Source organism: Rana temporaria, chromosome 6 (genome assembly GCF_905171775.1).
Source record: "Rana temporaria chromosome 6, aRanTem1.1, whole genome shotgun sequence".
NCBI lineage: Eukaryota > Metazoa > Chordata > Amphibia > Anura > Ranidae > Rana > Rana temporaria.
In genome coordinates, this window is record NC_053494.1 from 198,032,844 (window position 1) to 198,051,264 (window position 18,421).

The window sequence follows — 18,421 nt, forward strand, 5'->3', positions numbered from 1 at the left end:
TTTTTAATGCTGTAATTTATTTGCACTCAGAGAATACTTTACATTAAAGTGGTTGTAAAGTCAGAAGGTTTTTTATTTTAATACATTCTGGGCCAGATCCACATGCGGCTGATTCATAGAATCAGTTACGCATAGATATTCTTAAGATCCGGCAGGTGTAATAGTTTTACACTGTCGGATCTTAGGATGCAATACCGCGGCCACCGCTGGGGGCATTTCTCGTCGAAATTCCGCATCGGGTATGCAAATTAGCACTTACGGAGATCCACAAAGGTTTTTCCCTTCGGTAAGTCTCCGTACGTGTTAGTTTGCCGTCGCAAAGATAGGGCTGCTTTTACAAAGTGTAAAGTTAGTACACCATGTAAAAGTATACCTGTCTTTCCCGCGTCGCTGTCAAATTTTTTTTTACATTTTTTTTTTCCCGCCGCATCTTTTTTTTACCTGTCGCGATTCACAAAACTCGGCGCAACGTAACGCAACGCAAAGCACATCGGGAAAATAGAGTCGGGAGCATGCGCAGTACGTCCGGCGCGGGAGCGCGCCTAATTTAAATGGGACTCGCCCCATTAGATTGGGCCCGCCTTGTGCCGGACTTAAGTTACACCGCTGCAAATTTCAAGGTAAGTGCTTTGTGGATCGGGCACTTAGGCAGAAATTTTGCGGCGGTGTAACTTAAATCGGAATATTTAAGTTGCGCCCACTGGCTGTGGATCTGGCCCTCTATGCATTAGGATAAAAAACCTTCTGTGTGCAGCAGCCCCCCTCAGTCCCCTTAATACTTACCTGAGCTCCATCTCGATCCAGCGATGTTGCAGGAGTATCTCGGCTGCCCGGGACTCTCCCTCTTCATTGGCTGAAATGGCAGTGCAGCACCATTGGCTCCCGCTGCTGTCAATTAAAGTTAGTGAGCCAATGAGGAGAGAGAGGGGTGGGGGCCTCTGCTCCGTGTCTGAATGGACACACAGAGCAGCGGCTCGGCGGGACCTTATAGCAATCTGCTTCCTGAGCGGGTTCGCAGCAGAAAGGAGGGGCCAGGGGAGCTGACGGAACAGAGCAGGTAAGTATAGCATGTTTGTTATTTTAAGAAAAAAAAAATAGACTTTATTATCACTTTAATTTAGAAAATGCTCAGAATGGCGCCCATTCTGAGTGGACATCGGCTGACCCCCTGAGTTCAGAATGCAGAAGGGCAACCACTCAGCATGGGACCCCTTTTAACCCGAACACATATGAATTACACCGGGTTCCGGGGCTAATTTAATGCAGTTAAGGCACAGAGTGAGTTTAATTACCATCTTAATCACCCACAGACCCTGTGTTATTCATATGTGTTTGGGTTTATAGGGATGAGGTGGCAACTCTAACCTGGAAGCTAATGGAGATCACTGGAGTAGAGGTGTCTAGTACAATTATTTTCCAGGTGGACCAATGTAAGTATGTGATAATAATATACCACACCTGGGATTCTTCTTTAAATGTCGGAATTTACAATCAGCTGTAGATGGTGCCACACACTCCCGATGCTCATGCAAGTCTGCAAGGCGCATATTTCTTCATGATGGGAGCATGTGAGGGGCGAATGCCTACAGAAGGGGGCATATTTGGGGGCAGTGCTATTGCTTGTGTTAGCTAGCTAAACCATCTTAACAGCACTGCCCATCATTACAAAATACGCCCCCTTCTGTAGGCATCCGCCCCTCACATGTGCCCATCATGAAGAAATCCACCCCTTGCAGACTTGCGCGAGCATCGGGAGCTTGTGGCACAATGTCGCAGGCGCCATCTACAGCTGATAGTACATTTCGATATTCAGGGGCTTTCGGCAGCTCCGTACTGCGCGAAAGGGCTGCGAATACGCAGTACCGAGCGGGCATTATTCGACAGGGGGCATTTCTCGTCAGAACACTGGCTGAACTGGCCAAGATTCCATCCATCTATCTATCCACTAGCACCTATCTTTGCTTCTTGCCACACGGTGAACACAGGATCAGATTTAAAGCGGTCCTCCACCCTAAAGTGGAGTCCCGCTGATCGGAACCCTCCCCCCCTCCGGTGTCACATTTGACACCTTTCAGGGGGGAGGGGGGTGCAGACACCTGTCTAAAGACAGGTATTTGCACCCACTTCCGGCCACACGCTACGGGCGAAAGACGGGCATTCCGTCACATCCCGTCTGTCGCCCGTTGTGTGCTGGGAACACTCGGCTCCCAGCACACAGCGTGTGAGCCAATCGGCGGGCGCAGCGCGACTCGCGCATGCGCCGTAGGGAACCGGGCAGTGAAGCCGCAGCGCTTCACTTCCTGGTTCCCTCACCGTGGATGGAGGGGGGAGCAGCAGGGTGACGAGCGATCGGCTCATCCTCTGCTGCGATCACCGCTGGACTCCAGGACAGGTAAGTGTCCTTATATTAAAAGTCAGCAGCTGCAGTATTTGTAGCTGCTAGCTTTTAATATATTGTTTTAGTGGCACATCCGCTTTAACAACCTATATACCACCATATAGCGGGCATTGCCACTACCCCTCTACATACAACATTTATCCATCCATCTATTGCTGGCTTTAAATACAAACCCACAAACAGATAGTGATAGTTAATAAATCCTGGAGGTACAAGCAATTGCAAAGCATTAGGAGCTGCTTTTAACCACATTTTAGTTTTCAAGTTTATTACAGGAAGAGAACCCACTTAATTTCACAGATTATAACCTTCCATACAAGCCTTTGAACAAAGCTCTAAATACATTTTCAAAGGCTTTCACCATTCCCGACTCATACTATGCAGTGTGTCAGGACTACTTATCTGCTAACCACGAGCCAGTCCTTCAAAAAAAGCTTCTAAATCCCGATCACTATAAAACTGGATGATAGCTATATCACTCAGCTGTGACAGGAAAACAACATTTCCATTTCTGTGTTCTCAGATTTAGTATTGCATCACATCTAAATTAGTCATTATTGTAGACCTATCACTTACTTTTCAAGTCTGAATGAATAAAATCCTGATTTGTCACAATAGAATAACAACAATTCCTTTACCATTGCAAAGCAGTCCTTGAACTTCAGATATCAATGTGCTTAGGCACGGTCTCTCAAAGTCTGTGTAAGTGTAGCATTGTTGTAGGAAAGTAATAGAGTCTGTATGATGATTAGACATGTGTGGTTCGTTCCAACTTAAAATACTTCTGAATTTCCGAACTAGAAAAGTACCGAATTTAAACGAATCCGAAATAACGAAATTGGAATTCGGCCGAAATTCAAATTCAAAATGTTTTCAAATACTTTTCGAATTTGAATACTTTTCAAATTCAAAAACTTTTCGAATTCAAATAGTTTTCCAATTTCCAAAAATAATAAAATAGAATAGAAAATAAAGGAATAGAATAGAAAAAAAAATGTTTCTATTTTTTTTTCTTTATTTTCTATTCTATTACATTATTTTTTCTATTCTATTACATTATGTTAGACAGGTATCTGCACCCCCCTCCCCCTGAAAGGTGCCAAATGTGACACCGGAGGGGAGGAGGGTTCCAATAAGCGGAGGTTCACTTTTTGTATGAACCTCCGCTTTAACTAAACTAATTTATGTAAATAACAAATCGAAACAAAACAATTTTCGTTCTGCACATGTCTATTGATGAAATCACACTGCCCCATATAGCCTAACTGACAAATATCAAAATTTTATTTTTGTTGATGTAGCCAGGAACTGGCTAATTTTGCCTGAATTTTCCGGAGACACGATATTTGCTACAGTGTGGCTGTTTTCTCCTAGACTTTTGCATTGCCTGGACACAGGGAGAAAGGCAACTAAAGCCTCGTACACATGATCGGATTATCCGACAGGAATTGTGTGATGACAGGCTTTTGTCGGATAATCCAACCGTTTGTATGCTCCAACGGACAATTGGGGACACAGCTTAAGATGGACCAGGAATGTAAACAGACCACAACTAAGGCCTTGTACTCACGGCAGGACATGTCCGATGAAAACGGTCTGCAGACCGTTTCCATCGGACATGTCTGGCCGGGGACTGCCCGGGGACTTCTGTTCGATGGCTATACACACCATCGAACAGAAGCCCGCGCGTAAACATTACGCGGGGCGTGTCCGCGGTGTCGCCGCGTCGATGACGCGGTGTCGCCGCGACAATGACGCGGCGACGTGGGCGGGCCGCCTTAAATATGCTTCCACGCATGCGTCGAAGTCATTCGACGCATGCGAGGGATGCGGGCGGCAGGACATGTACGGTAGGTCTGTACAGACGACCGTACATGTCCGGGCGGACAGGTTTCCAGCGGACTGTTTTAAAACAAGTCCGGGAAACAGTTGTCCGCTGGAAACCTGTCCGATCCGTCCCAAAATGGTCCGCTCGGGCCAACACACGGCCAAACATGTCTGCTGAAACTGGTCTGCGGACCAGTTTCAGCAGACATGTTTGGTCGTGAGTACGGGGCCTCATAGGAAATCCTCGGCGGGATACAGCAAGATCTAATGTGAAGTACTCCTCCTCGAATCGTCTGGTGTTGTACTGGTCCCCCAGTATGACAGATAGACTGCACACAGATTTAACTTAACCAATGGAATTTTACTTAAAGCACCCTGGGCAGAGGGTGGCCCAAAGTATCCCCGATCCCAAAAGGACTCTGTCAGATGATAGTTCCTTGTATTTCAATGTTACCGTCTTTGGTAAACAGCTGCATCTTCGCCTCCATAGATCCAGTCTGTCCAGACAACACGGTCACCTGCTGATTGGCACCATCCAAGACACAGAACTTGAATCCAACACAATTTTACTTCAGGCAAGTGCAGTACAGAGGATGTTTCCCAGTACAAAGAAATTGACTCTCCTCAATCCTATCTGGATAGGATTGAGGAGAGTCAATTCGGGATAGTTCGGGCCACCCTCTGCCCAGGGTGCTTTAAGTAAAATTCCATTGGTTAAGTTAAATCTGTGTGCAGTCTATCTGTCATACTGGGGGACCAGTACAACACCAGACGATTCAAGGAGGAGTACTTCACATTAGATCTTGCTGTATCCCGCCGAGGATTTCCTATGAGTTGTGGTCTGTTTACATTCCTGGTCCATCTTAAGCTGTGTCCCCATACTCTGGAGTATCCTGCTGTGACCTAAAATAACGCTGTTATTTGGTTACCTTTTGGTAAGCCTCAGTCCATGTGGTGGCGGATCACGTTTCTGTTACTATCTACACACTGGGTGCTGTTTGTCCAGGATTTCACAGTTTTTGGACTTTATTATTGTATATGTGCATGTATTAAGGACCTATTTGCACTTATATTTGCACTTTTATTTGTGCGATTTTTTCTTTTTTAATTTGATTATTTATTTGTGGATACACAAAGGACTTTATTGCACATTACTTGGTTGGCGCAATTCTTTCTTTTTTCTTTAGTATTTTGTGTTAGGTCACGCTATTGCTGCCTTCATATTTATTCACTTAATTGATTCACTATTTTGTTAGCGCAATTTTTTCTTTTCCATCCAACGGACAATTGTTGTCGGATTTTCCACCAACAAATGTAGGATGGCATGCTTTAAAATTGATTATTCGATTGTGCATGCACAAGTCCATCGGACAAAACTTCAAAGTACAAACACGCATACTCCGAAGCAATGCTAACCATAACATGACATTAGCAGAAGTTGTCAAAAGGGTAGCGCTAAAGAGCTGAAAAAACACATAGTTTCTTTGCCGTTTGTATGCAATACAAGTTCCTGGCCTATGCCCTTCGGACAAAAGTCCTACGCTTTGTCCGCGGAAAATCCGATTGTGTGTATGAGGCTTAAATAATGGAAATGGGCGAGTATGATAGATGTTTATACTGACATGACACTGGATAAGATGCAGCTGAGGGCCTGAGCCCTCAGACTTCATTCACACTTGGCCGTTCGGGTCCGTCTGTCGGCGGACCTGAACGGCCGCTCCATGCATCGCTATGGAGCGTCGGATGTCAGCGGAGACATGTCCGCTGACATCCGACCCGATCCGACCCGCTAAAAACAGACGTATGGGGGCCACGTCCCCATCCGTCCATGCGGATCAGATCGGGTAAGATCTGATGAAAACAGACATTCTGTCCGTTTTCATCAGATCGCTCCATAGGGACACAGCGGTGCCCGACAAGCCCCTCCCCACTCAGTGAGCAGAGAGGAGCTTGTCATCGTCGGCTCAGCAGAGATCTGCGGACTGATCTCCCGCTGAGCCGACTGTAGCGACGGAGTCCGCCAAGTGTGAATGAAGCCTTATAGAATTCTATACTATCTGATCACAGAGTGATAAACAGCAGAGGGGCTGAGCTGTGTGTGATAGATTCTTACACTAGCAAGTAACAAGGAGGTGAATATTTTCCCCCTCCCCACACGCCTACCCAATATCATGAACATTTATACCAACTGGCTGTAAATGGTAAAATTAAATGCAGCAGTGAGACTGATTTTTTTTTTAATGTGATGGATTTTAACAATTGTTGGTCAAAGTGTGAGAGGCAGAAGAGGGACTCAACTGTGTAAGTGTAATGGATCTTTAATATGTATGGTAACAGGGTTATAGGCAGCAGAGGGACTGAGCTGTGTACGATGGGTTTTTACACTAACTTGTCACAAAATGAGATACAGCAAGGGGACTGAGACCTATGAGTGTGATGGATTTTTACACTAACTGGTCAAAGATTGAGTGGCAGCACCAGGGAACTGGGCTGTATGTGACAAGTACACAGGGCCGAGAACATAAAAGGCATATCACAGCCATTGGGATTTAGACAATTGGGTCAAAAAGGAGAAAGGAGGGCATAGTCAAATGGATAAGTGTGATGTCTTTGACAAACTACTCACAAGTAAGTTGTTCATGTATGAATATACATCTCACACTGGCTACATTTTAAATGCAATTATTTTAACTGCAGATTTGTTGCAAACCCTTTTCATATTCAATTTGTAGGAGTGTAAGGCCGGGTACACACGAGAGGATTTATCCGCGGAAACGGTCCGGGGGACCGTTTCCGCGGATAAATCCTCTGGCGGATTTTGATCTCATGGTTGTACTAACCATGAGATCAAAATCCCCGCGGAATTCCGTCCGCGGTGACGTGTCGCGCCGTCCCCGCGATGATGACGCGGCGACGTGCGCGACGCTGTCATATAAGGAATTCCACGCATGCGTCGAATCATTATGACGCATGCGGGGGATGGATTCGGACGGATTGATCCGGTGAGTCTGTACAGACCAGCGGATCAATCCGTTGGACTGGATTCCAGCGGATCGATTTCTTAGCATGTCAAGAAATTTTGATCCGCTGGAAATCCATCCCCGGGGACAAAAATCCGCGGAAACAGATCCGCTGGATTGTACACACCAGGGGATCTATCCGCTGGAGCCGGTCCGCGGATCAATTCCAGCGGATCGATCCTCTAGTGTGTACGGGGCCTAACATTTTTAGAATCTCCTTACATGTGTACAGTAAGCTTAACAATAAATACCTGAACAGAAGACAGTTAGGGACATCCTCACATTCTCGCTCTTCATATAAGGTGTCTGGACAGTGCTGACCCCCGTTAAGGGCCTCCTGTATGATGATTCTGTATCTGGTCTGTTTAACCACAGAGCTGTTCCCTGAAACAGAATATTAAATTATCACATAAACAATATCATGATTTATTTTGGAAATAGGGCAAAATCAAGTACATAGGTAGGTTTAAAGCTGAATTCCAAGAGAATTCCAAAAAAAGTGAAGGCACACTATGGATTTAGCATAAAGGAGTGCATGACACCTCCTGGGTTTATTTATATTATTTACACTCCCTGAAGATGGGCACAAAGCTATTTTCCCCCTCCCCACACGCCTGCCCAATAACTGAATAATGTGAACTCATACACAAAATACAAAAGCTCTTCTGAATGAGCAGCAGAGGGTAAGGTCAGGCAAAGCTGCTTTGTGTTCTTCTCTCCTTTCACACAGCTTCTAATGCTCCTGCATAACCCTGTCAGACATAAATAATAGAGATAAGTTCAGAAGATGTTATGCACCTCCTTGGACTTAACTCACAGTGTGCACGCACTTTTTACAAAGTGGCTGAATTCCTGGAATTTGGCTTTTAAACTATACTCACCTTGAATCCAGTGATGCGCCGTCCCCGGAAGTCACTGCTGGCCGCTGACATTTTCGGGCAACCAGCTTCTGGGTCTCGAGCACCAGGCGCATTTATTGATCAGGCTGATATGACATCATTCCCACACATGCACAGGAGTTCTGTCAGATTTGGCATTGCCGAATTTGTACAGTAAACTGAGCTTGCGCAGCTTAATGTACAAGGGAGGACAGGCAGGTCCTATGTAAACAAGGCAGATCCCTGTTCTGACAGGGGGGAAGGGATGGAATCTGTGTTTGTGCAAAGCAGAGGCTAGAATTCATCTCTTGCCTTGGTAAAAGTAGTACACATAGTAAACACAAACACTTGTTAGGCACACATTTAACTCTTTGATCTCCCTGTTTAACCTCTTCTCAGTGTCATTAGTACAGCAACAGTGTATATTTTTAGCACTGTATTAGTGCCACTGGTTCCCAAAAAGCGACAGCTAGTGTCAGAATGTCAGCCGCAGTATCGCAGTCCTGCTATAAGTCACTAATCGCTGCCATTACTAGTATAAAAAAAAATGATAAATAAAAATTCCGTAAATATATACCATAGTTTGTAGGCACTATAACGTTCACGTAAACCAATCAATATATGCTTATTGGGATTTTTTACCACAAATATGTAGCAGAATACGTATTGGCCTAAATGAATGACGACATTTTTATTTATTTTTGTGGGATATGTTTTATAGCAAAAAATATATATTTTTTTGCTTTTTGTTGATTATAGTGCGAAAAATTTAAATGCAGTAGTGATCAAATACCATCAAAAGAGGCTCTATTTGTGGGTACAGCGTTGCACGACCACACAATTTTCAGATAAAGTAAGACTGTGCCATATCACAAAAAATGGCCTGGACATGAAGGGGGGTAAAATCAAAGGCTACACTTTTCCCGGACAGACCTTGTATATATACTCTGTGACAGAACAATCCAGCAGCCAGTTTGGGTGCTTCCGTCAAGATGTATAGCTTCTTCCAGTCTGGAACCAGGACCAGATATATAACTCAGCATCCAAGACTAGCCGACAATAGCTTAGATTAAAAACTGGAACTTTCTTTATTGAAAACTCGCACAGAATTTATAGTACACCAGATCAGATAAGAATTTGATCACATTATGCAAACAGTAAGATAACTAATATAGCTAAGGAACAGCCAACATACACATAATGCTAATCCACATCTAGCAACTAATAGCTGACAGTAATCAAATGAACCCGTAAGCTCATCAACATAAACATATAACATCCCACAATAGTTTTATAACAAGGTAATGTGGACAGCAATATTAATCGTATCTCCAAGATGAGCAGACAGACAGAAACAATAGGTGAATCAATTAACAATGCACACCTAGGAGATACACAATGCAAATAGTGTTTCCTTAAAAGTCAGTGCCCATAGTTAGTATACAAGAGGCCACCCAGCAGCCCCCTCCAAAAGCCCCTATCCTGGTTGGGTCTGCCACATACACTTTTTGGATTGACACTTTTTTGTGTTCTATAATAAAGAAATATTAATCATGTTGTAAAATTGTAATAGAAAATCATTTTGGCAAAAAAACTGCTGCTATTATCGGACCTTGCATGTAACATTTTAAAAGCACACTACATTACCTGCTGGAGTTAGCGAAACAAATTATATGGCATTTAGCCATATTGAAAGCACAACTTTGGCATAGTTAAAAAAAAATTAAAGATGTATTTGTTTCCCGGGTCTCCAAATTTTCAGCAATAGGACCTCCTAATGGCCTCCTGCGCGGTGACTTATAAGTCACTTCTAAATTTACTTTGATAAGATATTTCCCCTCACCTGCTCTAGGTTGTTTGGCTCCCTGACAACAGAATATCATCTAATACTGTTAGCATTCTGCAGATCAATAAAGGATGACCTAATTCTTTTATTAAAAAGTTTATTATCTCTTTTGTTTTCTTTTATATTCTGTTTGGAAAAATACAGACGAAACAGCTGTTGAGTTTTTTTCTTCACCTTATTGCCTATTAGATTATTTTCAGCAGAGCTGTTTACCCAGGTAGTGCGGTCCCCCGTGTCGAGACAAAGATTGTTCCCCCTGAACATTCTATTATTTTGTTCTATAATTCTGCAGGTATTTTTTTCCTTTTTTTTTTTTTTGCTGGAAATAATAGCATCACAGATGTTGCAGATTCCATCTGAGAAGCCCATCAAGCAGCAGTTCCTTTCATTAGTTCTCCGATGCTCATCTAGTACAGCCGAAGGGAGCCGGGGGATCTCCGCTTCAGTGTTAGGTTCACCGCACACTCACCCCAGGCATTGTTCACTTTAGCTGTGTGCTAAATCTACCCGGTGTATCACCTCAACACTCAGCTTGAAATATAAAATAACTAAGACACTTGTCATTTAGTAGCTGTACAGGAGAGAAGGGATTGTAGACACAGCCTGCACCATTCATTCTTTGAGGCTGAAAAAGTGGCTCCAGTTAATGGGTAAAACCAGGGAACAACCAGGAAAAGCTGTAATTGTGCTGAAGTTAGAAAGTTTGAACTGTTAAAAAAAAGGAAGTTTCTTGGCTGCTGAGAAGCATAGTCATGTCCGATGACAACTTAACTATTCAAAGATGGATTTTCTCAAAAGGACTCTAAGTATGTTGGAATGGGCAAGGCCATAGCTCTATTGAAGCCTTTCTTAGCCTTTTCAACACAAAAGAACCCTTAAAATAACTGTCCTGGTCTCAGGGAACTCCTGTTAAAAATTACTATATCTACAACTCAACTACTATATCTACAACTCAACTACATTGGTGTGATGGTTAGTGGGAAGAACATCCCTTACACTTGTGGTCATTGGGAAGAATCACCTCTTTATAGATAACTAAAAAGATCAATGGTGTCAGTGGGAACTTATCTGGGAGGTAGAAATTGCACAATGTTCAAGGAACCTCTTGAGGAACCCTGGCTGGGAAACCCTGCACTATTGAGTTAATAATCCACATACATGTGATGGAACATTCAAGCACCTAGCTTGGGTGCTTCCATCAGTATAAAGCTTCCTCCAGTCTGGAACCAGGACCCAGGTATTGTTGCTGAATATTACACCCAAGATACTAGACGACACTAGCTCAAGTGCATACTGGAACTGGAACTCATACACAGAATATATACCATGCAAGATCAGATAAGAGTTTGATCACATTACCCTAACAATACAAACAGGAATATAATTAACATAGCTAAGGAACAGCCAGCCAACATACACAAAATGCTAAGCCACATCTAGCAACTAATAGCTGACAGTGAGCTAAATAACATGAACTAATTAACAACTAGTCACTTAGGTGCAGAGACTTTTTTTGGCACCCAGCCTAAAACCCTGGACATACAAAGTACCTTACACATTATCATAAGCATAAACACATAAACATCCCACAATGGTTCGATAACAAGGTAAAGTGGACAAAATATTATTCACATCCCCAAGAAATGAGCAGACAAACTGAAACAATAGGTGACTCAAACAATGGGAATTCACACCTAGGTGGCACACAATAGGAGAGATATTTATCAATAAACACATAACACCTTAATAACCAGACAATAGCAGGAGACCCCAAGCCCAGCTCAGACTGTCCGGCACCAGTATTCAAGAAGACCCGGGGCTGTCCAAATCTCATTAACCAGCTTTCTTTTCACGTACATCTACTCACCGAGTTTCCTTGACTGTTGAATGTAATAATGTTCTATTGCATCATATAACAAGACATTTCTAAATGCTTGTAGCCAGGGCCCATAGTCAGTAGGCTACCCTGCAGTCCCCTCCAAAAGCCCCTGTCCTGATTGGGTCTGTCACAATATGTATTACACAATAACAGCAAACAAAGACATCAACTATGTTCAATTAGTAGACAGTCTAGGAGCAGCCTTTCTTAACCTATTTTACCTTAGAGGAACCCTTGAAATTGTTTTCAAATGTTGGGCAAACCAATTCATTGGGGGTCAGTAGAAAAAAATGTCCCTTACATTGGAGGCCAAAATACCACCCTTAAGTTGGTCACTCTGACTCAACAGAAGAGCAACTTTTGTTAAATTGGCTTGTTAGAAAAGAAATTTGGAAACTATGCAGGCACCTTACACACGTGAGGCCAATGAGGTGTCAATCAGTCACAGCTCAAGGAACCCTCAGGAACCAATGAAGTAACCCTGGTTAAGAGTAACCAATATAGAGAAACGACACTCTGTCCCACCAAAAAGGGCTGAATCATAGTTTTTAAAAACACATTCAATTTACAGATGACATTGTCCCAATCATGTGTCCCAGTCAAGTATCTGACTAACCAAAATCCCCAGAGGGTATCAAAGAGATACCATTCAACTGCTGGCAAAGTTCATGTGCCAATATAGCTATGACAATAAAAATATAGAAAGGGTGGGTGGGGACTTGTAGGAGATTGTAGGAAATTTAAGGTTAGTAATCTCAACCTCTTCTATGCTCTAAAACTAAAATGTTTAATTTAATTTCGAATAGAGTAAGGAATGGTTAAAACTCATCTCATGGCCACCTTTCAGCTCTATCTCCACCCCATGTCTGTACCTGACTATCTTCCACCCCCTATCACCCCCTCTCCCTATACACCACCTTATCTCCCCATATAAAATATCTTAACCACTTGACCTCCAGAAAGATTTACCCCCTTCATGACAAGGGCATTTTGTGCTATTCATCACTGTGCTACTTTAATTGGCTATTGTGCGGTCATGTAACACTGTGTGGAAATGAAATGTACCGTATATACTCGAGTATAAGCCGACCCGAATATAAGCCGAGGCACCTAATTTTACCACAAAAACCTAGGGTGTCCATCTTTATGCCTCACTGTGCCTTACTTTGCCTCACTGGGCCAGATTCACAAAGAGATACGATGGTGTATCTCCTGATACGCAGTCGTATCTCTGACTTACACTGGTCTTATCTATGCGCCTGATTCATAGAATCAGTTACGCATAGATATTGCTAAGATCCGACAGGTATAACTGTGTTACACCGTCGGATCTTATTTGTAATTTAAAAATGGCGCGGGGGGCGTTCCCGCTGATTTACGTTGAATAATATGTAAATCAGCGAGATACGTGAATTCACGAACGTACGCGGACCCGACGCAGTGTTGTTACGACGTTTCCGTAGCGGCTTTCCCGGCGTATACTTACCCCTGCTTCTATGAGGCGCAGCCAATGTTAAGTATAGCCGTCGTTCCCGCGTCGATTTTGAATTTTTTTTACGTCGTTTGCGTAAATCGTTCTGTAATATGGATGGACGTCGTTTACGTAAGCGTCGAAACCACTGACGTCCTAGTGACGTCAGTGGGAGCAATGCACGCCGGGAAAATTCACGGACTGCGCATGCTCATTTAAATCGGCGCGGGAACGCGCCTGATTTAAATAGTACACTCCCCCTAGCCGTGGAATTTGAATTCCGCCGGGGGATTTGCGATACACCGACGCAAGTTTGGAGGTAAGTGGTTTGTGAATTACCCACTTGCCTCTCAAACTTGTGGCAGGGTATCTTAAATCAGATAGATCACGCGGATCTAAAGATCCGCTGATCTACCTGAATCTGGCCCACTGTGTCCATGTGCATGCCTCACTGTGTCAATGCCTCACTGTGTCAATGCCTCACTGTGCCCATGCCTCACTGTGCCCATGCCTCACTGTGCCCATGCCTCACTGTGCCCATGCCTCACTGTGCCTCACTGTGTCCATGCCTCACTGTGTCTATGACTAGACTTACATTTTAACATGGAAGTATATAGAAGGGGTGCCCGGCTTTAAAAAAAAAAAAAAAACGGCGATAGTTCCCCCAGACAGCAAACTTTGCACACTTGTAGAGGAGAACTGGCACTACATGTGTGCCAAGGTTCAGGTCCAGGGGACCTACGGCTGGCTGGTACCGGGTCCCCAAAATTACTGGTGAAACATGGAAGTCTATGGAAGGGGTGCCCGACTTTGAAAAATTGGTGCTCCCCAGCCGTAGGTCCCCCAGACAACAAACGTTGCACACTTGTAGAGGAAGTGTGGGGCTATTTGTGTGCCAAGTTTGAAATCCAGGAGATCAGGCGCAAAAAGGTGACTCAAGTATAAGCCGAGGGGGGCATTTTCAGCACCAAAAAATTATCCAAAAAAAAACAAAAACGGCTTATACTCAAGTATATACAGTATATAATATTTTTCACACAAATAAAGCTCGCTTTTGGTGGTATTTGATCACCATTGATTTTTTTTTTTATTATTATTTAAATGAAAAAAGAACGAACATTTAAAAAAAATAAATCATATTTTCTACTCTCTGTTATAAATCATATTCAATAAAAAAAAACAATTAAGAAATCTAATTTCTTCATAAACTTAGGCCAAAATGTGTTCTGCTACATGCCTTTGGTGAAAAAAAATCCCAAACGCTATAACGTCTACAAACTATGATTGATTTTATATATATATATATATATATATATATATATATATATATATATATATATATACACACACACACACACACACACAGTCATGCTCAAAAGTTTGCATACCCTGGCAGAAATTGTGACATTTTGCCTTTAATATTAAAAAATATGACTGATCATGCCAAAAAACTATTTTATTTAAGGATAGCAATCACATGAATTCATTCATTATCACATAGTTTTTTGTATTTTTCTTTAAATCATAATGATAACAGAAATCACCTAAATGGCCCTGATCAAAAGTTTACATACCCTGGAATGTTTGCCCTTGGTGCAGACACACACACATGTTAAAATGGCAATTAAAGGTTAATTTCCCCCATTTGCGGCTTTTAAAATCACAATTAATGTCTGTGTATAAATAGTCAATGAGTTTGTTTGCTTTCACATGGATGCACTAAGCAGGCTAGACACTGAGCCACACTGAGCCATGAGGAGGTATAAAAAACAGTCAAAAGACCTGCGTAACAAGGTAATGAAATGTTAGAAAGATGGAAAAGGATATAAAAAGATATCCAAAGCTTTGAAAATGCCAGTCAGTACTGTTTAATCACTTATTCAGAAGTGGAAAAATAGGGGCTCTCTTGATACCAAGCCAAGGTCAGGTAGACCAAGAAAGATTGCAGCCACAACTGGCAGAAGAATTGCTCAGGATTCAAAGAAAAACCCACAGGAAATGTTTAACATTTAACGTTCGATTTTTGAATGAATGGACTTCACCAAACGAAAACTACATTCACTGTTGTAAATTCATTTCAAGAACATTTTTCCATCCCGCTCCTTCAAATTTTCTTATCACTCTGGTCAAAAAATGAATGTCTATTTGACCCCAATAACAATTAGAAATAGAACAAATGTTCCTAAAACAAAACATCATGAACAAAATTCTACTAATGTATGGCCATAAGTACACTCACACAGCCCACATACTCGTATCCATTAACACACTACTTGTTATACATCCCCCACATGCCATTATAGTCCAACTTATACACCACACGTCATTGCACACACACATTCACACATACCTCACCCACACTATTCTCAGATACTCACCACAAACCAAACGAAAAATCTTTGACATCAATGAACTATATCCCATACAGCCGTTTATTGTCTATATTAAATTTAGAGCTCTGAAGGATACATTTTGAATATATGCAATGGTAATATACATATGCTAAATTCTATTATCAAGAATTCTCTTGTACGGCAAATGCTGTGCCCTAATCAGTGCCTCATTGTTCACCTTTTCATTTAATCTACATACTTAGAGCTCTGAGGGATAAGAACTGCTCTTTGAACATGCAATACCAATATACACTTTGTAACCATAAGTATTGGGACACCTGACTTTACACGCACATGACCTTTAATAGCATCCCAGTCTTAGTCCATAGGGTTCAATATTGAGTTGGCTCGCCCTTTGCCGCTATAACAGCTTCAACTCCTCTGAGAAGGCTGTCCACAAGGATTAGTAGTGTGTCTATGGGAATGTTTGACCATTCTTCCAACAGAGCATTTTGAGGTCAGGCACTAATGCGGACGAGAAGGCCTGGCTCGCAGTCTCCACCCTAATTCATCCCAAAGGTGTTCTATCGGGTTGAGGTCAGAACTCTGTACAGTTCCTCCACCCAAAACTAGCTCATCCATGTCTTGCTTTGTGCACTGGTGCACAGTCATGTTGGAACAGGAAAGGGCCACCCCCAAACTGTTCCCACAAAGTTGGGAGCATGAAATTGTCCAAAATGTCTTGGTATGCCGACGCCTTAAGAGTTCCCTTCACTGGAACTAAGGGGCCAAGCCCAACCCCTGAAAAACAACCCCACACCATAATCCCCCCTCCACCAAATGATTTGGACCAGTGCACAAAGCAAAGTCCATAAAGACATGGATGGGCGAGTTTGGGGTGGAGGAACTTGACTGGCCTGCACCTCAACCCGATAGAACACCTTTGGGATGAATTAGAGCGGAGACTTCACCAATGCACTTTGGAAGAATGGTCAAACATTCCCATAGACACACTCCTAAACCTTGTGGACATTTTTTTTTAGAAGCTGTTATAGCTTCAAACGGTGGGCCAAATCAATATTGAACCCTACGGACTAAGACTGGGATGCCATTAAAGTTCATGTGCGTGTAAAGGCCCAATACTTTTGGCAATATACTTAGAGACTGGCCATTCTAGATTTTTTAGCAATTTGATCTCCTATAGTGGCCTTGCCTATGTATCTTCCTAATAATATAATCCCTATGACCAACCCGGTATGCTGCTCCAAACACCTGACACTTCATTACTCACTTAGTGGTGGACGACGATGCATATAAACCTCCCCTTCCAACAGGAGACTTCATGCCCATGAGTAAGCTCTGGATGGCGCAGCAAACCGTGTTGGAGAAGGGGCCTGGTGGGGGTCCAGGCTGAGACTGACACTTGTTCAAACACAGCAGGTCTTGTTCTGATGTACAGCTCCCAGGACTTTTAGCTCTTGTCTATCATCGTCTGCAACATGGCCGGGCTCCTTTCCGGCTAGCACTCACTGCAGCAGGCACAGGACTATACTTACATGCAGCCTGAGTGGCTCACATACATACCATGCGTACACTGCGTCAATAGAGACACACAGCCCTGTAACCTAGGATGGCAAGGCACTCAACTGCTCCTCCATTCTCCAAGCAAACAGATTGGCTCAACCAGGGCCGATCCTAGGGTCACAGGCGCCTGGGTGCAGAAATATTTCTGGCGCCCCCACATGGGCATCGTCATGTTACTAACTCCTCCCCTTTACAAATGTTTCTATGGCAATGACTCAACCACAGAGATGCTCCCCCACAAAGTCTTCATTAACCTCGGATCCTTACATGATCTCTTAACAATAAACATAATACTGGAAGAGGACACAGAGAGGGCTTCTGTTAGAGAGTCTGTCAGATGTTTGGCGCCTCCACCTCTGCAGGCACCTGGGTGCAATGCACCCTGTGCACCCTGCCTAGGATCGGCCCTGGGCTCAACACTGCACTGTCAACAGTTAATTCTTTCCTGTGAAGCCTGGAAGTTCAGGGAATCAGCATTAAGAAAGCAGGATCCAACAACACTGAACGTTGTAAGCGGCAAGTGCCGGGGTAAGAATTTTTAACAAACAGCTTACTATGGAATGTTTATTTTATTGTGCTCAGTGTATTAAGCCTAAAAAACACTGAGGGGTTTAATCCAACTGTAACCTCTTTTCAGGAAATGATGACTTGGTGTTACATGTACACTCACCAGGCTGGCAGGTATTTGGGCACGGAGTCCACTCACTGAAAAGGGTGACAACGCAGTCTCTAGTGCAGGGCAGAGGACATGGCTGGCTGGTGTCGGGTTTGGTAGATTCTGGGCACCTGTAGTTGAAAACACAATGCTGTTAGCAGTAGACATAAATCATAGTAGGTCTATCATGTAGAATAATGATTTGGTACCCATTCCAGCATACATCACTGTTGTCTAGAAGTTTTTAAACTTTTTTTAGTCAAGGTAGCATTTAAAATTCTGCACACCAATCTAAATGTAAAAACTAAAAAAATACTTTATATCTTTTCATGTGACAACACTGAAGAAATGACACTTTACTACAATGTAAAGTAGTGAGTGTACAGCTTGTATAACAGTGTAAATGTGCTGTCCCCTCAAAATAACTCAACACACAGCCATTATTGTCTAAACCGCTGGCAAAAAAAGTGAGTACACCCCTAAGTGAAAATTTCCAAATTGGGCAAAAAAAGTGTCAATATTTTGTTTGG

The 18,421-nt window shown here is 43.0% G+C and overlaps 1 protein-coding gene across 1 annotated transcript in view; it reads right to left on the bottom strand.

The window, feature by feature from the left end:
* THSD7B (thrombospondin type 1 domain containing 7B) overlaps window positions 1-18,421 on the bottom strand; it is a 714,750-nt gene that overhangs the window by 297,491 nt on the left and 398,838 nt on the right. The window contains 2 exon segments of the mRNA XM_040358054.1: window positions 7,497-7,629; window positions 17,907-18,022. Coding sequence (XP_040213988.1) covers window positions 7,497-7,629; window positions 17,907-18,022 — 249 coding nt within the window.